This window comes from Echeneis naucrates, chromosome 18 (genome assembly GCF_900963305.1).
Source record: "Echeneis naucrates chromosome 18, fEcheNa1.1, whole genome shotgun sequence".
NCBI classification, from domain to species: domain Eukaryota; kingdom Metazoa; phylum Chordata; class Actinopteri; order Carangiformes; family Echeneidae; genus Echeneis; species Echeneis naucrates.
Genome location: NC_042528.1, coordinates 13,030,579 through 13,053,010, shown reverse-complemented (window position 1 = coordinate 13,053,010; position 22,432 = coordinate 13,030,579). Strand labels below are relative to the sequence as shown.

Genomic DNA, 22,432 nt, shown 5'->3' with positions numbered 1-22,432 from the left:
TCATGACGCTTGCACCACCATGCTTCACCGTCTTCACTGTGTACTGTGGCTTGCATTCAGTGTTTTCAGGATGTCTGACAAACTGTCTGTGGCCCTTAGACCCAAAAAGAACAATCTTATTCTCATCAGTCCACAAAATACTACGCCATTTCTTTTTAGGCCAGTCAATGTGTGCTTTGGCAAATTCTAACCGCTTCAGCACGCTTTTTTTTTTTTTTTTTTTAATAAACAATGGAACTTTGCGGGGGCTTCTTGCTGGTAGCTTGGCTTCACATAGACGTCTGATTGTCACAGTATTCACAGGCAATCTTAGATCTTTGATCCTCCTGGAGCTGATCATTGGCGTAGCCTTTGCCATTTTGGTTATTCTCCAATCCATTTGAATAGTCTTCTTTTTTTTTTTTTTTCTTCCTCGCCTTTCTGGTTTTGGCTGCCATTTTGAAGCATTTGATATCATTTTAGCTGAACAGCCTATCATTTTTTGCACTTCTTTATAGGTTTTCCCCTCTTTTATTAATTTCTTAATCAAAGAACGTTCTTCTTCTGAACAGTGTCTTGAACAACCCATTTTACTGTTTTTCTAGGACAAATGCATATACAGGGTCAGTTGCCTTGATCCTTAAATAAGGGCCACCTGTTTAACACCTTTTTTTCACATAATCAGTGACCTTACTAAATGAACTCAGCACTGCTATTCTTTTGAACATGCCCCTTTGGGTTAGGGTTTTTAAATGATTCAGTTTCACAGAATCAGCAGCATGTACGCCATGCCTGTTGGGTCTGTTGGTTTTCTATACATTTCCTAACCCTTCTAAAGACGTACTTGCAGTGTAGAAGTTGAAATGCTAACAAAAACAGCAATTTATCTTGCTAGTGATGTGGGACTGCTATTATTTTGAACACATCTGTACTTAAACTGAGTAATAAATATAACTCATAAATACACCAGCAGCTGACCATTGGTATAACTTCATCACTCAGTCTGGCACTTTAAACCACTCTTTTCATCAACTTTATTCCACATTAGATTAAAATCACTCAAATTTTAGTTGGACATGAGAAAAGCAAATATGAGGAGGTAGTTACATGACAATGTCAGCTGGTTAACACTGATGAGCTGAATGAGTGGATAATATCTAACAGAGGCGCAGAGGTGTGGGATGTTTTAGATTGATGGGTTTCTGTGTCCTAGTGTCAGGAGGCAGGTTCATCAGTGTCCTGTGATCATATAGACAGGCAGTGGATGATGATCAGGTCCTGTTTATCAGCTGACAGAGCTTCTTAGAACCTCCTGAACCTGCTTCGGTTCTCCTTGTTCATCTGTTCAGTGAAAAGGGAAATTGAAAAAGCAAATAAAATGTACAATAAATTTCAGGTACTGAAAACATCCTTACCTATTTTAACACTCATAATTGTCAGAATTCATATTTTCCAAATACCAATTTGCAGCTTGTTTTAAGAACAAAAGTGTCACTTTCTGTTGCAAAAGAATCACTTAAAAACATCAAAAGAAACAGTAAAAAAAAACAAAACATTAAGCCGAAAAAGAAAAAACAAAGAAACAAACAAAAAAACAACCCATCTCTAATACTGTTATGAAATTCCAGATTTTACCCCTGGACTGCATTAATAGATTTTGGTTTTTCATTGTTCAAACAGACAATAACAGGGAACATTTTCCACTTTTTATATGAAAATATCCTTTAAAAATGTCCACATCAGAGACAAATATGCTCCTTGGTCTGTGTTCCAATGCTCCACCTGTCCTCACTTCAACCTGCTGAGTCATCGGGGTGTCCTGCAAAAACATGAACTCATTGACAAACAATCAAATTCAAATGATAAGGGAAAACCTTTGTTGGGACATATTTTATCATCTGCAAAGATGGAAATTCATGTGACAGGTTGTGAATCTTAAGTAATCTTAATCTTGTTGTGTCTTTGCTTGCCGTGGCCTCATGTTTGTATATAAATCTGATGTTGCACTAAAACTACATGTGAAAGCCAAGACAAAGATCAGTAATTTATTTGACCAGGTCATGCCAGTTAAAGCCTCAGGTGAACTTTGGATTTTGACCCCCATCTTCTAAAGGCTGGTCAGAAAACTCTACCAACCTCCATGTGGTTACTAGATCTGTTTTAACAGCATAGGCCAAAGTTTGAACAGCTGTGAGGTGTCTAAGGATAAGCAGCTCACTCAAGACAAAGTGAACAAGATCAAAAATCTGACCAGACATTTATTTCCATCCTTCTATGTCTTGCAACATTCTGGTCTTTACCAAAGACATCCAGGTCTGCAGTCCTACATGTGCAATGTCCTCTTGCACACGGGACATTCTGCCGTGAAATCCATCACATAATGATCTGAGGGCCCTTTTAGTCCATTACATATGTAGGAACTCATTATGCTAAACGGTTGAAGCAATTAGCAAGTGGTCATTTCCTCTGTAATACTGGATTAGTTAGCATTTGAAGAATATTTAGCATCACCAATGCACTCCTGTTGATAGAGAGAAATTCTAATTGATTTTTAGTGCAATAACAACTGTTCTAGATAAGAAGTACCTTGGGCATAAATATCCATTACGTTTTAATTTGAAAATACTGTAACTTTCTATCTGTAGACAAGTGGTGGAAAGGTGTGTGAAACAAGCACTGAACTTCAAAAAAAAAGGACATCTCACTTAGTATGTCAGTCCTATGTGATGGGCTTAGCAATGGGGCATTATCCCCACAGTGAAAAATACCACTCTAATATCAAAAAGATGTATTAAAACTCCTACTCTCTAGACATGGCTATCAAAACTGGAGCATCATAGCTTGAGTTCATGTTTAACCTTCCTTCCCAGTTGCTTTGTTTTTACAGTAGTCACAGAGTGTTATATACAGATCTTTTTTCACATATTAGTGCCTTAATAAAAGGTGCTGGTTCAGTGAACAACTTGGTGAAGGTGATCAGTGACGTCTTCCCACTGCTCAAGGACATTCTGCTTAAAGACTGGGGGGAAAAAAAGACAACAAACAATGAATACTACAACAGGCTGCATATTTTAGCAAGCTGATGAAAGTGTTTCATAAGGAGAAAAAGGCTTACCTTTTAAAAGTGGAATGCGGCTTCAGCATTAGGTAAAGAAACTGGAAAAGATTAGACAAAGAACTGGATTGAGTAAAAAGTCAGTGAAAAAAAAAAATCTAGTCATGAAAAAGTTCCAGCTTCCAGTGGTTCAACAAATTAAGGACAGAGACAGGAAGCAGGAAACAGCGAAGTTCAGGGTCTGGCTTAGGACACAGTTTTCTGCAAAGGATCTAACCTAGAGAGAGAAGATGAGGGATTAGGAGGCAGAGGGAAAAGGCACAAGTAGAAAATAGTTGTCAGTCAGACAAAATGACAGCTAGCAGGTAGCAGAGGAAAAAGCCACAGAGAAAGAGAGACTTGTTGTCTAGGTGACATGACTGCAAACTGGCCCAACTCCAAGAGAACATGTTGAAAAATAAGTGACATGCAGCCACACTGAGGTCTTATGCTACAGGTTTGGGGCAGCATTTCTCTGACAAAGCTAAAGTCTGTCAGAAAAATGTCCTCTTGTTCATGTTACAACAGGCCAATTACACAGATTTTCTACCACTGTGATGAATGCAGGTAGTTAATTTAGTTGTTTTTGTGTAATTATTGGTCAACAGCGATTGGCTGCAGCAAAAAGTTCAGCAGCGCTCAGGTTGGAAATGTTTGAGCCTTACTGCCACAATCATTGCAAAGACCCCAAAAAATAAAGGAAACTCAACTTTTACAGACATCCGTCTACTTTTTGTTAGCAAATTTCTGACTTCATTGCTCTCTCAGCAGGGCTATACTAAACTACTCCAACTTGGCTAGCTAAGCTATTGCTGCACTGCACAATCTATTTTTGTTCAACATTGGGGTCCAGTTCTTTTAATTCAGAAACTGAGCTAACTTGTTTTTGCACTATTTTTTTTTTGGGTGCAAGTCATGGTCGACAGTGATTGGCTACATTTACCTACCACAACTAGGTAAATGTCATGTAAAGGAAATTCAGCTTTTACAAATGGGCCACATCATCAGCCTGTCAAGCAAATTTCTAACTCTTCAGTCAGACAAGTTTTCAGTTTTTGGAATTATTTCATCACACTTTCAAAGTCTCTAGCCTCCATACCACACTGAAAAGGCAGAGTGAACAGCTCTATGTTTCCAGACTTGGATCTCAAATAGAACACAACACAACACAACACTAACAGATCATCCATCCAATCACAGCAACGCTCAAGACACAGCAAAGCACCAAATGGATCCATCACACCCACCGGCTACAAACACACATACAGTGTGTGTGTGTGTGTGTCTCATGAGTAGTAAGCCGATGCTTTCTTGCTGGAGTGTGGTGGGAGTCGACGCATGGACAGAGGGGGGGGCACCCTGACGAAGCATGGAGGAGGAAGAATGAGGTTTGAGGTGAGTGTTGGTATTATGTTAGCAGTTGCTCGGGCTGCTGTGGAGCTACTGCTCAGTTCAAACATGTTTTTGTTTTTTCTTTTTTTTTTTAAAGAAACACATTTGATGAAAAGCTAAAGAGGCTGAGCTTTTTGTCACAACTGCTATGGCACCTACAGCCTGGGGATCTAAACTGCAATGAACTGTTTGAACAATTGCAAACAGTACAATGAACACCTGCACACATTAAGATTATTCATTGGGATTTAACTAGATATGGGGATTTTTGGAAAACAAGATAAACTGGTGCACACAAGAGATGGCTATTCTGCAAAGAAGATAATGTGTTCAAGATAAAAGTAACTTGGGTCCACATATTATCTTGTCAAACAAATACCTAAAAAACATGAATAAGAACTCAATGCCTTCTATTCAGTTCTGGAAAGAAATTAACTTTGATGCTGAACTCCGAGCATTTCTACAGATGGGTGAGTAAACAGCTGCAAATGCTAATGTTAGCTATGCAGCAATAGTAAAACATAGTAAAACAGCTAGTTTTAAATCACTCACCAGCCCTTGCATCTTGTGATAGCCAATGTATATAAAATAATTTTTGAAGTGTTTGCCATTTTTAAAGTATTTTTAGACAGTTCTGGTGACTTTTAAGGTTAAGGATTAAATCATAAGTGATGCTGTTACATTATCCAGTGAAGCACAGAAAGCATGTATATTTCACTGTACCATAGGTTTCCAATTGTTTTTTTACATATATATTTGAAATACATACTTTCTTCTAAAATCGAAATATCTCAAAAACAACGTTTCCAGGATTCTTACTATGACTAAAGGAGCTGTAAAGAGCTGAAATGTGAAATGGAACATAAAAAAGAGATGGGTGCAAACCAAAGGAAATGATTGTAAAGATAAAAATGTGAAAACATGAGAGGCAGAAGTGAAGATCAGTTTCTCACCAGCTCGCCCGCACAGCTTCGATGTCACTCACTAAGTTTTGGGCCAAACAAATCCCAAAAATCTGCAGATGGGAAAAAATAAAAAATACATATTTCAAAGAGAATATATTAAGCAATGTTTTTTTGTGTAGGTGACACACATACATAAAACAAAACTGACCTGCAGTAGTGCAACTCCTATGAAGATCCCGGCCACCAAGGTGAGGTTGTCTTGCAGCCACTTCTCAAACTGTGGAACGCAGCCTTTGACATTGATGTAGTCCTTCTGTTCCGAGTCCTGTATGAACACAATTGCCTCGTCGTCTTCACAGCCTCACTGAGTGCTCTCACAATACAGATTTCAAAAATCATGCTTCCATTTTATGAAAACTGATCTTAAATTCTATGAAATGATATTAGGAGATTCCTATTTTAGAAACATCCTCCTCGGTTTCCTAAGAGCAGGGAAATTCCTCTCATAATTTCCCAGCATTACTCACCATTCTCTGCAGAGGCTGACTTACACACACAGGCTTTATATCACTGCTGAATCCTGACATAGCATGAACCCAGAGCAGTCTGATGGTTCAGATTTTCAGTCTCTGTGGAGCTGACCTAAGGTCTGCTCATATTCTGGTTTCCATTGTTTCCAAGCTGACTTTTGAAACAGCGATTTCTGCAGAATTTGTTGCATTCTACTTGGAAATGTATCCAAATTATCTGAACCGGTGTGTAAAGCTCCCCCTCTTAAGCAGTTGCAGCATAACAAGTGTAATCCCTCCACAGCCTTAAAGGATGAGCCCCTTTTATTCCAGTGGCTCTGGGAGCCATTGAATCTCAACGGATGAAGTTGAGTTGATGGAATTGGACTGGAAAAAGGATGCAAATGCATGGCAGAATATTTAACTGCAGAGTACTACGTTTTTTTGATGCTAGGTTTTTGTTCAACTCTAACCCATTTCGGAGATTTTAATCTGACAAACAGTGAACATTAGCATAAATGCTGACTATTAGCATTTTGGAAGAATCAAAACAAGCAAAATGTAATCATGTCACTTACCGATTTAGCTCGAATGTCATATCCACACTGAGTGTTTATTACATCTTCCTAGAAACAGAGAGAGTAAATGGTGTCGTACAAATGTTGATGCCAGCAGCTGATTATCTATGGAACATGGATGTATACTGGGATTGAGTCTAACACAAAACTTAGCTACCCTGATTATTCAAGGCTAGCAGGTACACTAGCTGCATCCCTTTAGGGCTGCTTGAATAACAAAAGCACCAAATAAGTTGTCTAATTTCAAGCATTCATAAAAATCTTACAAAAAAAAAATAATGCATCGTTCATTTCTAGAGTAACCAAGGATTCAGCGGATGTTTCCTTCATGGTCCAACCTGTCCCAGGGTTTGGTCTGTGAAACTGGGGCACCGCTAATAGCTTCAGTGTTGCAATGATGTAAATGTGTGGCTATTGCTAATTAGGACTACGCACAGCATAACTGAGGAGTCAGCCTAATTAACTTGCCTTTCAAGAATTAATTGTGGAGGAACAGGAACCTTAAGAGGCCTGATCAGGATTTTGCTTGATGTTTGGTCTATCCTTCGGCAGTTTGACTGAACTTTGGTTTAAATACCCTACGGCACACAAGTACTTAAATTCAATAGCAGCCGCTTGGTGCAAGAAGGAAGCCAGCATCAGTGTTCTCCCCTGTGTTTTACAGTGTTGCAGTATTTTGCTAGGGCATCTGTTTCTATTTGTGACACTTATTGAGGTGTACATGTGATCACGTGTGAAGACGTACTGCAGGGTCCTTGGTGCAGCAGGAGAAAGGAACACCACACTTTTCTCGACTGGGATTTCCATCAGTGCAGTTAAAGTAGATATTCAGGTTCCAGTCGTCTGCTCCAAATGCACCACAGCACTCCCACTGAATTCAGGCAGAGGACAAAACCTGATCAGGACTGCAATAGTGGTTACAGACAAAGATGTTGCACCCTCTCGCATGCAAATAACTTCAGTCAGACTTTAAATTCACTCTGTGTTGAAACTTAAATTTCTCTGCGAAACATTATATTGAAATACAAATTTCTTTTACATGTTTATAAGTTATCCTAATCAACTACCAAAATGTTTACATCATCATTAATATAAATAATGTTGTGATTAGTTACTCATTGTTATGGACAATTTTAAAATGCTAACTAAAGGTGCACTTACTAGATTTTTTTTCTGGAACTTAAAAAAAAAAAAAAATCCTTCCTATTTGTTCAACTAATATTTCTAAGCACCACAATTAGTTTAGGTATTTGGACTGTCTTTCAGCCGTACATATTCTTGAGTGAAGTCGATGAGGTTTTGTAGATCAATGTCATCCCGGTATGCCCTGATGTTATTGTTGATGAAAAGATTGAGCTGATCTTTAATCCAGTCTTTAAAGACAAACGCCAGGACTCCCGTTGTAAGCTCAAGGAAAAAGATGATCCCCAAAAACACAGAGAACTAAAACAGTCAAAGGAAAGCACAAACAATTCAGAAAACTATTATTTTTTGGACTATTCTTTGTTGGAAGATGTTCTTAATGTGGAACATACAAACTTCAGCAGAAAGGTGTTTTCCCTCAGTGCTCCAATGCAGCCGGCAAAGCCCAGAATGAACATGACCCCCCCAACCACCATGAAGAGCCAGACTGGGTCCAGACCCCCCAGGTCTGTGATGGATGAGATATTGGACAGGACCCCCTGGAGCAGGAAGGGAGTGCACAACACAATCAGTGTGAGGCGGGCAGCCGTGTTTCTGTCACATGTTTGCAAGTTGGGTCATAGCGACATGAAACAAATCAAATCAAATCAGATTTATTTGTATAACGCCAAATCATAACAATGTTACATCAAGGCACTTTACATATAGAGCAGGTCTAGACCAAACTCTTGCAGATCCCCAATGAGCAAGCACTTACGCACAACAAGATAGAGCTGGAATGAACTCTGGGGGACAATAATAATTATTATCAATAATTACCTTTAGCTTTCATTACACACTACTAATCATTTCCAAAACCAGATTTCCCCTACTGCTAACAATTACTAGTGCACATTTAGTGATACCAGGCTTCAATCAGTATTTACCTGTACTACTAATTGCTATTTATCTATGTTTTGTTTGTATTTTTATGGCATCTTCTGGCCACTTCCTCTTGTTCTCTCTCCTTCATGCTCGTGTTCATGCAATGTGTCTCTTTCACTGTCTCTCAACCCAAACAGTTGAGGCAGAGGACTGTCCTCCCTGAGCATGCTTCACCAGAGGTTTCTGCCTTTTAGCGGAAGTTCTTCCTTGCCACTGTTGCAAAGTGCTTTCTCTTGGAGGTATTTGTTTGGTCTCTTTCACAACTCCTGAAAGAAACCTATTCCTAGATATGAGTTGATCTGTGACCTTTAATTGACATTGATGATGATTGATGATTTGTCCATATAAAATATTAGTTAATGCACATAGAGCTATAACAATTCCAAATGTTGCTACACAATTAATTGTCTCGGATATAATTGTCTCTTTTGGTAACATTTTTCATTATCCAAGTCCGATAGTCATCACTATTTGTAAAACTGTGTGTCAAAATAGTCATCACCACCACCATCATCATGACTTGCATTTTTTGCCAACTGTATCTCACTTGTCGTTTCACTTGATATGATGTATATGGTATATGAAGTGCCAACAACCAAAAGTTTAAATTATAATGATAAACAAAAAAAGGGTATGGGCGTTGTCGGTGATTTAAAAAAAAAAAAAAAAAAAGGATATTTGTTGGGCAGATTGCAGACCAGAAACACAAGCATGTTAAGTTTCTCTGGCTTGGGGCTGGACCTCACTGGACTGGGCATTCGCTGTCACGTTTATATTTAATCTCCCAGCTGAATGACTCCGCTATGCACAGCTGCCGGGAGGGGCCATCCACTGATGCAGGGACACTGATTGATTTGTTTAATTGTGTAAGCTGTAAGGGATGGTGATTTTTGGTTGTACTAGCATTTTTACCATGACTGTTTTCTTACATAGGCAGCATAGCCACCTCTTCCAGGTTTGTAGGCTCTCCCCTCTGATTTGGCTTGAAACCAAGATTATCCCACAATGTATAGGTTTTACTAAGTTTAGAAACAGTCTCCACCTCGTTTCTTGTTTTCCAAATTCAGTGTCAAAATGATGCTATAGCTGAAAGCTGAATGGCAGTCTAGTCCCTCCCCAAATAACCGACTGTCAAATCATAATTTAGCTGAAACCAGTTGGGCTTGCAGACTCCCTACATCACGGGTGTCACACTCAGGCCTGCAGGCCAAATCTGGCCCTCTGTGTAATTATATTTGGCCCGAGAGATCATACCAAATATGTATTAGAACTGGTCCGCCCATATATAGCACATACACTGCAAATACTAAAAATCCCAGAATGTATGAACACAATTTTCTGCTGACAATCAGTCAGAAAATCATCTATTCTACCAGGCACATTGGACAAACGTATCTCACCCGCCATGTTGCCATGTTGTCTTGATGCACTTTTTCTACTCCAAGGCATGGACTGTTAATAGTTGAAAGATTGCACTTTCATTTAAGGAAATAATTATTATTTTTGGTTGTTTTGTTTTTGGCCTATTAAAAAAGATTTACATTAATTAGGAACTTGAAAGGCTACAGATGGAGAGAGACATAATAAGAAATGAATACAACTGATGTGTGTAATTTCAAATTTATTTTCTCATGTGTTAATAATATTAAGCTTTGGTTGTTCCAGATTCAATGATTACGCAAAAAGTTGTTTCGATATGAAAAGGTTCAACATTACATATCTGGAGTGAAGGGAAAAGATGCACAGTTGCAGGTCATTTTTCAATAAATATTGAGTTTGCCCCACGACTTCGTCCCAGTTTTTAATTATGGCCCACTGTGAATTTGAGTTTGACACCCCTGCCCTACATTATGACATGACCAGCAACACAGGGTCAGGCGACAGTTTTTCTTTCTTTCTTTATTACCAACACTAAATAAAAACTCCAGTGAAAACCAAACGCATACCAGCTTAATGTTCTGGAAATTTTTGAACAATGCATCTTACGAAACTACCCAATTCTCTTTGGATTGTTAACGTTAGTAAGCCGATTTGACTTCCCAACTGTAAATCCATGCGTATGAGACATCCTCTGATGGGACAGAGACTTTTCTGTTGCGCTGCAGGATACACACGGACACTGGAAACATGTTTGATGGATGCAAACAAAAGTGTTACAATGCTTTGACCCATCTAATGAAAATAACCCACACACAAAAATTGCGGTAAAAAAAAAAGAAACCACGATTACGTCAAAAAAAAATCGCGGTTAGACAATTATGAAATAATTGTTACAGGCTTAAATGCAGCTTTAATTTGGAAAGGGAGATATAAATATGGTGCCCATAAAATTAGTATTAAATGGGAATTGTGTATTGAAGAAAATATGAATATTAAAAACATAAAAATATTAAAAAATCTTGGGGTATTTTATTCAGATTTGTAAAATACCTTCATCATATGGCAAACTTTTTCTTATTAATATAAGCACATTGGTGGAAAACGTTGCTGCTCATACACAACAATTAGGGCTGGAACTCATGATATTTTCCACAGAAATTAATTTCACATTTGCATCTTTTGCTATTGCCTTAGAAAGTTTTTCCTTTGTCTGACCAACAGAATAAATACATACACCTGACTTTATTTATATGACAATACTGTATTGGAAACTGTACTCACCTTCTCACTCCATGCCCACAGTCCAATTCCAACTAAGGCCATTCCCAACAGCTGCAAAAAATATTACAGTCACATCATATTGTGAATGTGTCTTGATGCAGAGTGACATAAAATCAGTCTGTCACAATGTTGTTACAAGACAATATGCAAACTGTGACCTCATGATGTGACTTCTCTGTGTTTATCTGCTAGCAGCATTTATGCATGTCTCACTATTGTACAGTATATACACAATACTACAAACTGAGCTCTTTCTGTTTATATATACAGCGTGTGTCTGTGAAGGTTGTTATTCATCCAGGTCATAGTTATCAAATAAGAGCTCTGTCAAGAGCGACTGGACTTTTCACCTCTTATCCAAGGGGTTTCCTCAGTTTGTGCTTTCTGACTGGGGAAAGCTAGTCTGAGCGGCTGGTAATGAAACTCACATATATAGTGACAGATATCGTCCACGATATTGAATATCAATGGTATGTTAGAGCTTGTTGTGCTAAGGGGTCCCCAGTATCTTCTACTTTGGCAAACTTATATGTGGGAAGAGGCAGAACACAGGGGCCTGACCTCCTTCAGAGGAACATCCCCAAACCACTGGTTCAGATATGTGGACAACAAACGCTTGAGGGAAGCTCTCAAAACCTCCGGCTACCGCACTTTGACCTTTGTGAAAATTGCACAGGCACAACACAAAAGCCCAAACTCCTCCAGACTAGATTCAGTGGTCTATCTACATTTAAAGGAAAAGTCACACTTTTTTGAAGACAGTAATGTACATATTTTGGACAGGAAAGATAGATGTTTTGAAAGAGGTGTCAAAGAAGCCATTTATGTCAAAATGGGTTTAGCGACAAATCCCTCAACAAAGGAGGAGGTCTGCAACACCACCTATTTCCCACTTAAAATGCTGTCCTTTCAGCTATACCCAGGAGACTCAAATACTTAGCCTCCAGAAACAACAGTCCTCCACAACTCTCAGCTGAAACGAACCACTCAAATGACAGTTGTTCCCTACATGTAGCTCTAATGAGGCATTGACTTTCAATAGTGTGGCTAATGACTCATCTGAGGCTATGTATCTACGTTTCATCACCAGTCAGTCAGACTAGCTTTCCCTACTCAGAAGGCACAAACTGAGGAAGCCCTTTGGATGAGAGGCAAAACATCTTCAAGGATACTGAACCAAGTCCAGTCACTTTTGAGTCAACTCTCTTTGGATAGAGATTAGGTCTGTCAATGTTAACGTGTTAATCGCAATCAATAAAAAGGCCACTGTTAACCCTTTTTACCTTTTTTTTAAAAACCACATTAATGCAATGGTTCCCAAACTTTCTCTGCTGGGCCCCCCTTTGGTACATAAGAAACCCCCCCCCCCCAAAAAAAAGAACACGACATACATACACATATTTTGTTTTCAGAGTTATTTCACACAATGTAATTAGTACAAACCTCAACCTTTTTTGAAAAAATAAAAGTAAACTGCCATGAACTGCAGCTTGTAATAAAAGACATAACTAAATAACAAACCACCTTTAAAATTTAATTTGTCCATGTTACACTAGCTGTCATTTACTGTATTTATTACGGGGGGGGGGGTTTGTACGGGTACACCGGTTTCCTGCCACTGTCCAAAGACATGCATGTTTAGTTTGATTGGTAACTCTAAATTGTCAGTAGGTCTGAGTATGAGTGTGAGTGGTTGTTTCTCTCTGTCTGTCTCTGTGTGTTGGCCCTGTGACGGACCGGAGACCTGACCAGGGTGTCCACCATCCTCACCTGATGTGAGCTGGGATTGGTCCCAGCAATCCCACCACCCGGAAAAGGATAAGCGGTAGATAAATTAATAAATAAATGAATTAACAAATAAAATAATCACTAGATCAATTGATGATGAAAATAATGGGCAAAAATGTTTTTCAAATGTGATGCTATTGTAAGAGTCTATGCACTAAAAAAATACCATATAAGGGATTCTTTTGCTATGCTGTGTTTTTTAATTAATATTTGTATCGTATATAACATGACTAAAATAGAATTTTCATCATTTATTGCAGTCATAACATCAATATTCTACGGATTGACTCATTAATTAATGCTATATATTGTCAAAACTAATCTTATTGGAAATGTGATGACAATGTTGTTTTCTTTGGTTTGTTTTTATCTTTCACTGATTGTGGTTATTGTTGTATTTTTTATTAATCTTGTTTTTACTTGTATTGTTTTATTGATTGCCTCCTGCGATCGTCTTTGAGCGACATATAAATCATGTATTACTATTATTAATCTTTCACACTTCCAATTGATTTAAAGACAGGGTCACACACATATCTGACACTGCCAGTAAAATGTTTGTAACATCTCCACAATTAATTTAATGAAAAAAACTAAACAGCTAAGGTGGAAAATCCTGATGTTCTAAAGGTCAGCAGTAAAAACAACAACAAAGAGAGTTTGATAGAGGGAACACTAAGAGACTGAAATTGTCGCTTTGAATTTCAAGTATAAGTGTTACACAATATCTGATTTTAACTCCTGTCCCTCCATCTTGTGCAAATATTAATGTCTCAGACAATTGGTGGCCTTATGATTAATCACTGGGGAGAAAATGCATTAATTCTGATAGTCGAATAATTAATGAATTCATTAATTAACAATTGACTTTCTCATGCCTAGAGTAGAAAACTAAGCAAACAATGTGTTTAAAGTGATTCAATATCAGCAGTGAATTGACTTATTGAGACATTTCACTAGTTTCTGACATTTGACAATATATATCCTTCACTTAATTGGTAATAAAAAATAAACTGCATGACATTCTAATTCACATGCAGACGATTCAAACATCTTTCTGCCTTGACATGAATGATGTCACCTTTGACCATAGGGCCTCAGGTGTATGTATAGTACAGTGAACTGTCAGTCTGTAGCCTCAGTTGACAGTGGACAGTTAGTGTGTAGCCTCAATGGACAGTGGACAGTCAGTCTGTAGCCTCAGTGGAGAGTGGACAATGGACAGTCAGTCTGTAGCCTCAGTGGACAGTGAACAGTCAGTGTGTAATCCAGTGGTAAGTGGACAGTCAGTCTGTAGCCTCAGTGGACATTAGACAGTCAGCGTGTAGGATAGTGGACAGTCAGTCTGTAGCCTCAGTGGACAGTCAGTGTGTAGGACAGTGGATTGTCTGTCTGTAGCCTCAGTGGACAGTGGACAGTCAGTGTGTAGACCAGTGGACAGTGGACAGTCAGTGTGTAGCTTCAGTTGACAGTGGACAGTCAGTGTATAGCCTCAATGGACAGTCAGTCTGTAGCCTCAGTGGACAGTCAGCGTGTAGGACAGTGGACAGTCAGTGTGTAGAACAGTGGAAAGTCAGTCTGTAGCCTTAGTGGACAGTCATTGTGTAGACAAAAGGACAGTAGACAGTCAGTCTAGCCGCAGTGGACAGTCAGTGTGTAGACCAATGGACAGTGGACAGTCAGTCTGTAGCCTCAGTGGACAGTGGACAGTCAGTGTGTAGACCAGTGGTAAGTGGACAGCCAGTCTGTAGCCTCAGTGGACAGTGGACAGTCAGTGTGTAGCTTCAGTTGACAGTGGACAGCCAGTCTGTAGCCTCAGTGGACAGTGGACAGTCAGTGTGTAGCTTCAGTTGACAGTGGACAGTCAGTGTATAGCCTCAATGGACAGTCAGTCTGTAGCCTCAGTGGACAGTGGACAGTCAGTGTGTAGACCAATGGACAGCCAGTCTGTAGCCTCAGTGGACAGTCAGTGTGTAGACAAATGGACAGTGGACAGTCAGTCTAGCGGCAGTGGACAGTCAGTGTGTAGACCCATGGACAGTGGACAGTCAGTGTGTAGACCCATGGACAGTGGACAGTCAGTCTGTAGCCTCAGTGGACAGCGGGCAGTCAGTGTGCGGCCTCAGTGTTAAGCCTACAGCTTGAGCTCACATTAGTTTACTACAGAAAGCCGATTAACTCTCTCGCTCTCTGTTGCTGTCTCTGTCTGTCTCTCTGTTTGGACAGGGTTGCAGCTTCTTTTCTCCCCAGTTTGGTGTCCTGGTCCAAGCAGAGAGCAGATGAATGCAGCAGGGATCTGAGTGTGAGATAACGAAGCGGGGGAAGACGTCATGGTGACTCGGGCCTTCCTCCCTATTGGCCGGCGGCCATGGCAACAACCGAGAGAGCCATAGAACAAAGGGGGAAAAAAATAAAGGCAGCTCTTACCCAGAACAAGATGTTGAAGCCAAAAATGAAGTATTTGATGCAGCAGCTGACTTCGTGTCCTTTGTAATGATTCCCCGACATGTTTGGGCATCGTCAGCACAGAGGTTCCCGGAGAAAAACGGCCTGCTTCACAGGCTTTGTGTGCGGGAGGGAACAGGTTCAGCGATGCGGGGTCGCATCTCTTTTGTCCCGCTTCAAATGTTCAACCAGCCTCCTCACAGTCCGGCCGGCGCCATGTTGACAGGAGTCCAGCACGCGCTCGCTCGCGGAATACAAGTACCATACACTCAAAACACCGCACAATAAATTGTTCCCCGCAGCTTTCTGACAGAGCTGCGCTGAAGTGAGGCGGTACTGTTACAGCGGCTACTTGATAACGATTGGCTGCAAAGACAGTTAAAAGACTGAGACTGTGACCAATCGCATTTCAGGAAGTTTGGTCCACTTCCTGTGATTAAACTGACATAATATAGACATGTCTATTAGTAAATATAAGCTAAAAGCTTTTACCATACGTTTGAATTATTATTATTTCTCTCTACACGTGTAAACTTAGATATATAGATTTTATTTATTTATTTATTATGTGGTTAAAACATGTTTTTTGACCATTGAGCTTCTGTGCTGTGCCTCTGCTGCTTCTCTATATCTGGTACTTATCTGAATCTACTGCTAGTAAAACTGCATTGGTGTCTATAGTATCTGCTACCCTGATGAAGATACTGATAATAATACAATAACCAGGGCTTTACCATTACATTGAAATAATGCCAATCTAGGCTTGTTGTATCCCCTGGGATGTGTTCAGGTCTACTTCACCGTTCAACAGGGGCCACAGATTAGAGAATGGATGGATGAAATGGTAATGTCAAGAATGTCAGACAAACAGATTCAAACTGTCACAAAAAGTCATACTTTGAAAATGAAGGTTTGCGTTTTTCTTTTTTTAGTATACAAACATTTCTAATTTAAAATACAATGCGCGATACCTGTAACACTACTACAATACTGCTGCTGCTAATGATAATTATAATTACATTAAGGTTTACAATGATATATACTTATTGCTCTATCAGTTTTCACGGGAAATGAGAACAATTCTGTGGTTGTCTTCATGATCATTAAGACTTGGATTAAGACTTAACATGCACACACACACACACACACACACACTGCATTAATGCAACTGGTACCAATAATATTTCATAATAAAGACATGATGGAAATGATTGGATTGTAATAGAGTTATAAGGCTATGATTTCAGGTTGTAGTTACTAGCTGTGTCCACTGGACAGCACTGAACATCCATGAGCGTAATGACATGCATCAGCTCCATCAGTGTCGAGTCTGATAAGATTAGACTGAGTAGAGTGTAACGACAACAGATCTCTGAGAGTGATGCTGATAGAAAATGCCTTATTGTTGAAGGATTTCTGAAGAAAATGCACAAACAAATGTGCCAATCACAAAGCCCAAAAGTAGCAAACCAAAACTACTAGATTATGCTGCACACACGTCTATTTTGCTGGTGTGTTCTACATTATATCTCTAACGTGTCAGAGGTAGTAACACTGAAAGGATTAGATCCATTGGAACAGAAGCATATCAGCGTGTCCTGTTACTTGACCACAGTGGCTTGAGTGAGTCACATGTGGAAGGGGCGTGTTTGGTATAGCACCAGCAGGGGTTCACTCAGAGAGCCTCGGCTCAGACAGTACAGACTCTGTGTTAGGGCTTCATGAAGGACCAGACTCCCATTCTCATCAGTATAACGCAGCTGAAAACCCACAACCCCCACAGGCTTCACAGCCAGAATAGCTGAAACATCAAATACATCATATCCAGATGAGGGTCGCTGGTCCAGTGCCAGGAGCCTCTCCTCCAGAGCTGGACCCTCCCGCAGTGCTCCCTGTGAAGCAGTGGCACTGTGCAGGGTGATGGTCACACTGAGGGGATGGGGGTGGAGGGTTTTTCGGAACAGAACCAGCTCTGCTCCCAGCATAGAAGGATTCAGACTGCTGACATTGAACCATATCCAGCCTGGAGGAGCTTGATCTGGACCTGAAGAATCAATTCAAGGAACTACTGGTAACTTTTGGTGTGGTTATTTTAGTTTCAACAGCCAACACAGAAAACACATTGAGAGTTCAGCATTAAACTTCATTCCTTTTCTTGTGAATATTTGTCTCCAGTCACCGAAAGAAACCCACTTATTTTTTTAATATTTCTATAATTTTTTTTATTCATACTCAAGTAAATATGCTAAACAGTGAGCACCACTATGATTTGTGGTGTAGTGTAAATTCTTTTGCTGTGAACACAGTAATAGCTATCATTACCATGTTGTGAGCGAAGAGCTGTTAATGCTCAAGTTGATTATTTAGCATTATCAAGATATACAAACAGCACTTTTTAAAGCTGACACAAAATTAAAGAGCAATTTCAACAGTTTTACAAATTCATACAGAATTGGCTGTCTGTAAAACATGCTCTCTGTCTGACAAAATGACCCTCATGATTTCATAGCTATTTCCTGTCATTTAATACTCAATTCATCCTTCTAAAATTTCTTATTCCAACTAAAGCTGCACCATTACAATATAGCGCATTAATAGTAACTTTACTGATGATGTGTACAGGGGAAAAGGTAACTTAGCCCCAAGCTCTACAGAGTTGTTTAGCTTCTTTTAATACCTGCTTTGATCTACAGCTTTCAGCTTCCTATTTTGGTTGCAACACAGAACATCTCATTAAACTTAGCTCCAGGGACAGGTGTTTTCTCAGATAAAGCTCTGATAAAGCCACTGTGGGCTGTTTTAGCTCACTACTAACCTATTGATGGCTGCTAATGATAGACAGCAGGACCCTAAACAAAGCTAGAGAGAAAGTCAATATTGGAAACTTACACCAGTCTCAATAATCTGTTCGCTATTACAACAGCAGTGGAGTCAAAGGGAATGTGTATGTAATTCTGTGTTGTATTAACAGGTCTTTCCACTGCACCTAAATGGCCAAAAATATCAATGGATGTATATCATTTTCTGTACTCTTTATACCAAATAATGCACCATCAAAACTAAGTACTCTGTGTACTTTGTTTAGATAGATTTCTCAGTTTTTATAATTATAGTAATAATAGTATACTGAAATATTCTATGTTAAGATGTTTTTAGTTTCTTACCAACAACACTCCGAAAACTCTGCACCAGCATTCCATCTGACTTTCCAAAGTCTTGAGCCTCCAGTGAGTCCAGTTGCAGATAGACCCTCCTCATGTAGGGATGTGGTTTGGCTTGATGATTTGCAGACACTATATTGATATGTAGCATTTCTAAAATAGCTTTGTTGAGCTCCTGGTCATCTTCTGTATTTCTGCGTTTATCCATCAGCCACAAGCCTGTGACGGAGCAAAGCAAGAGCAAGACCAGCGTCGCATCAGATCCTCCCAGACGGACTCCTTGAACCATTTTGAGTTTATTTAATTTTGAATTACTGTGATATAGTTGTGCATCTGTGCTTCTTACTCTTGTCAGATTTCTGGTAAAATTTCCATCTGGCAGAGTAGTGTAACAGTCTGTACACTAATAGGCATGCAGGAACCACAGGGGCTGTCAGGACTTAGTGAAGCAGTCCCATTCTGAAGCTGAGGAATGCTGCTTCCTTTTGGCAAACACTCTACCGTGGACTGTAATGAGCCACAGTCCTGCACCGCTCTGGACACACAACCACAGGGTCTGACTTAAATAAAAGCAGGAGTCATTAACAGGACTGTGACTATATAGGCAGCATCCTCATGTCTGATATAATTTGTATTCATATTCTAATACATGTAACTTTTTCATGATCATCAAGAACTTTAAAAGTTTTCTAAATTAGATAATAATACAGCATCAAACAACTATTTTCGATACATTTGCTGTGTCCTAATTCAGGGGCTGCATCCTTCGAAGGCTATAATCCATGAAGGTGTGATCCTTTGTAGCTATTGTAGACTGTGACAGCTAAATCTAAACAAGATGGTCTGGTCTATGGAGGATTGATGCATCACAAACTGTTCCTGCTCTTACCATTCTTACACAGCATGGCTACTCTTGCTTAGCAACCTGGTAGATATATTACTTTGTTTTTCAAAAAAAAAAAAGGCTTTTGATGACATATTTTTGTCCTTATCTGCATGTAATGAACCTTTGGATAGGTTTCCCAGGAAATCATTTGTGGGACACATATGGCGACAAAATTTGAAGAGGCCTGAAATGGGACATCTGAATTGTGAAACATTAGCTCTTTGAAAGCTGCCTCCAAAGAATTTAGACAGATTCTCCTCTCACTCCTTCTACATCCTTTGTTTAGGCTTCTGGTCTGGTTGCTGCAAACACCAACCTCCAAGCTGAAGCCAATGCTGAAGACCTGCTGTTCTTCTACAGACCACTTGAGTCTGTATCCAGGAAAAAGTCAGTCAATGTAGACTCACACGTCAAACCTAACGTTCCTGAACAGCCCTAGTCTGGATCCAGCAGTAGTCATACCCCATGTCAAAAAACAAGAGTACTAGTTTAGGTCCCTGAAGTCAGTTGCCTCCTTCTAACCCAGGGCTCGGCACCCTCTCCGCAGGGGTTCTTTCTGCATTTGAAAAAAAAATTCCATGGAAACAAACAATGGTTATTTATATTTTAATAGTAATTACTTATTTTGCTGCAGAGTTATCCCAGCACCTTCACCTGCAGGCGTTTCGCAGTTTCTGGCCCAGCCCTCTGTAAACTCACCATGAAGAAGTCGATAAGGTGCTTGTTATAAATCTGCAATGATGTTTAGAAACAGAAATCAGATCATACAGGTGAATGCACTAACATTTAAGAGGATATTATTTTGTAAATGAATATTTATTTTAGACCCCAGAGCTGATATATCTTCAGGTGCATCGGATGTTGTTCGTGGACTAAAAAACAACCAAAAAATAAAACAAAACAAAATCCAACAACAACAACAACAACAAAAAAAAGCAGGAACATGACAGTACACTGAAATAAAATGTAGTGATAATTGAAAACAAACTGGCCCATGTGTTGCCCTTTTAAACTTTTAGGCTGCAGTTTTTAAATTATCAGAGTTGGCTGCATTTTATTTCTTTTTTTATTATTTCACACAAATATAGCTCAATTATTAAGTAAGCTTACACTTATTAGTTTTTTCTCCTGGTAAGTGTTTGGGATTTTTTTTTTATTATAACTGATAAATATAAAAGTGAAATATAATTGTAATTACAGCTCTGTATTTTCAGGGGCGATTCATAGTCAACATTGCAGACCATTGGCCTAACCCTGACTGACTCAAGGCTTGATTTTGTAGATTCTGTCTTATTCGAAGCTTGGGTTCTCCTGTAATCTGAGGCTGGAGCTTCTCAGATGGAGAGGACAGCAGCTGAATTTGGAGTATTGCGCATTAAGGATAATCTCTAACAAGTGGTTAGCATCCGACAAAATGAGACAAAGAATCTGTCTTTGACTCTTACTGTTCTGTGATCAGTTATGAAATTGGAGCTTCAGAAGCACATGTGTGTGGAAACTTGAACAGTAAGCACCAGCAGGACCAAGCATACAAGTAAACATTTTAATTATCTTTGCCCAGGTCTGCAGATATGTTTGAGAGCTCTGAGACAGAGTGGTGATGCTGTCAACTACTGAATGTATGAGACATAAAAAGGTTAGGGGCAGACAGAGGAGAAATCACAAACAGATTTGGACTTGAACCCAGGCTTGGACTGTGCCTACATGGTCAACGCTGGTGGGAATATTTTAAGAGTGGTGTTCATCCTCCAGCAGTGTTGAGATGCCTTAGTTTAGGCCATAATTTTTTCCTTTCTACTGGTCCACGTCAGTCTCCTCAGATGTACTCTTCAAACCCCTGCTTTGTTGTTTTTCAGTGTAAAAATACTTGAAGACCATTTTCAGGTTCCTTTCCTCGCGTTACTGCTCTGTTATGTCTTTTATCTTTGCCCATTTCTGTTCAGTAATGACAAACCACCTGGCACTTTGCACAAGACTTTGATCTCAGAGCATGGCGATTGTCTAAAGGTTTTTCCGCTCTGATTACTGAGCAGCAGCAGCAGCAACAGGAGGAAGGCGTCTACAGGCAACTCTTCCTGCCCCCTTTTTCTCATTTCACACTCTCAGGGGCGGAGTTTGTCTCCAAGGAGAGAGGGAGATTCTGTCAATGAGGTAGTTGCTCTTGAAAGCTGAAGTGAGCGGACAGGTAAGGAAAGAGAAGAAAGACAAGAATTGGAGGGAAAGGAAGCTCCAGATGTTAGCAGATCAGGTATGGACATGTCCAAATGTGTGTGTAAACCTCTGCTCGGGAGCATTCTTGTTTAAGAGCATAATATTTGCTTAGATGTGTTGTCATTCTTCTCCCATTTTTTGGTTTTGCTTAACTTCAAAAGTTGAGCCTGGTGTCAGCGCATTCGAGAACAATCAGTTTCATGGTGAATTGAATTAAATTGGGGGAGTGTTCCAGCTTCCCCACTATCATAAATGATGGGTTTTCAAAATAGCAAATTGTATTCAAAAGTAAAAAACCTGCTGTATAAAATGTGCTATATGCTCAAGTGCAGAAAACACTTTCACCAGTTTAGCAGACATTCTGGAGTTTTGGAAGCCTCAATTGCACAGTTGGGTCTATGGTGCTGGACAGAAGGCAAATGTTAGCCGCTAGGTATTTCTTTGAAAATTGCTGCTGAGGAACCTGTCATTATTAAGATTAGAAGAAGAAGGGCTGGTGTGAATCGACATAACAGGCATTCACAGCTGTAACAAAAGGTTCCCTCACAGCTGTGTGCTTTAGGTCCATCGCTAGATTTATGAGAATCTATGTGAGCTCAATTTATTTTAATTATTATTTTAAGCTTGTACTAGGTTGTCTTTTTGAGGGGGAAGTGAGTTAAACGAGTAAACAGACAAAAAGCATGTATTCTGTTTTAACCAGCTGATAGTTTTCAAATGTGTCATGTATCAGTATCTCAGAACTGTGTTGGATTC

The 22,432-nt window shown here is 39.6% G+C and overlaps 3 protein-coding genes across 8 annotated transcripts in view; 1 reads left to right on the top strand and 2 right to left on the bottom strand.

Annotated features, from left to right (window-relative positions):
- Positions 1-204: 204 nt before the first annotated feature.
- On the bottom strand, positions 205-15,756 carry tspan5a (tetraspanin 5a). Of its 2 annotated transcripts, XM_029526662.1 has the most exons (10): positions 15,401-15,756; positions 11,186-11,236; positions 7,993-8,139; positions 7,730-7,900; positions 7,203-7,328; positions 6,458-6,505; positions 5,579-5,695; positions 5,419-5,480; positions 3,095-3,135; positions 205-2,998 (listed from the first exon to the last, which is right to left on the bottom strand). In XM_029526662.1, exons 1-9 carry the CDS (start codon positions 15,479-15,481, stop codon positions 3,123-3,125), a joined length of 816 nt encoding a protein of 271 aa, XP_029382522.1. In that variant the 5' UTR covers positions 15,482-15,756; the 3' UTR covers positions 205-2,998; positions 3,095-3,122. The 2 variants fall into 2 exon arrangements, with proteins under 2 accessions (XP_029382522.1, XP_029382521.1); XM_029526661.1 differs by lacking the exons at positions 205-2,998; positions 3,095-3,135 and adding an exon at positions 3,172-4,432.
- A 1,290-nt stretch (positions 15,757-17,046) lies between these two features.
- On the bottom strand, positions 17,047-18,868 carry LOC115059304 (uncharacterized). Its single transcript, XM_029526961.1, has 3 exons — positions 18,583-18,868; positions 17,867-17,878; positions 17,047-17,450 (listed from the first exon to the last, which is right to left on the bottom strand). Exons 1-3 carry the CDS (start codon positions 18,866-18,868, stop codon positions 17,047-17,049), a joined length of 702 nt encoding a protein of 233 aa, XP_029382821.1.
- A 2,763-nt stretch (positions 18,869-21,631) lies between these two features.
- The window catches only part of frem1a (Fras1 related extracellular matrix 1a), a 47,732-nt gene continuing 46,931 nt past the window's right edge, over positions 21,632-22,432 (top strand). For all 5 annotated transcript variants that reach the window (XR_003842135.1, XM_029526238.1, XM_029526240.1 and 2 more), the window contains exon 1: positions 21,632-21,713. The gene's annotated coding sequence lies outside the window, so the exon portion shown is untranslated. The remainder of the gene's footprint in view (positions 21,714-22,432) is intronic.

Excerpts from the sequence above, each read along its gene's own strand:
- LOC115059304 (XM_029526961.1), bottom strand. The coding sequence starts at position 18,868 with ATGGTTCAAGGAGTCCGTCTGGGAGGATCTGATGCGACGCTGGTCTTG.
- tspan5a (XM_029526661.1), bottom strand. The coding sequence starts at position 15,481 with ATGTCGGGGAATCATTACAAAGGACACGAAGTCAGCTGCTGCATCAAA. Across the intron at positions 8,140-11,185 it reads TGTGGGCATGGAGTGAGAAG|GGGGTCCTGTCCAATATCTC; the intron begins GTGAGTACAGTT and ends TTCCTGCTCCAG. Across the intron at positions 4,433-5,418 it reads GAAGCTGTGCGGGCGAGCTG|GGTGCCCCCCCCTCTGTCCA; the intron begins GTGAGAAACTGA and ends ATGCTTCGTCAG.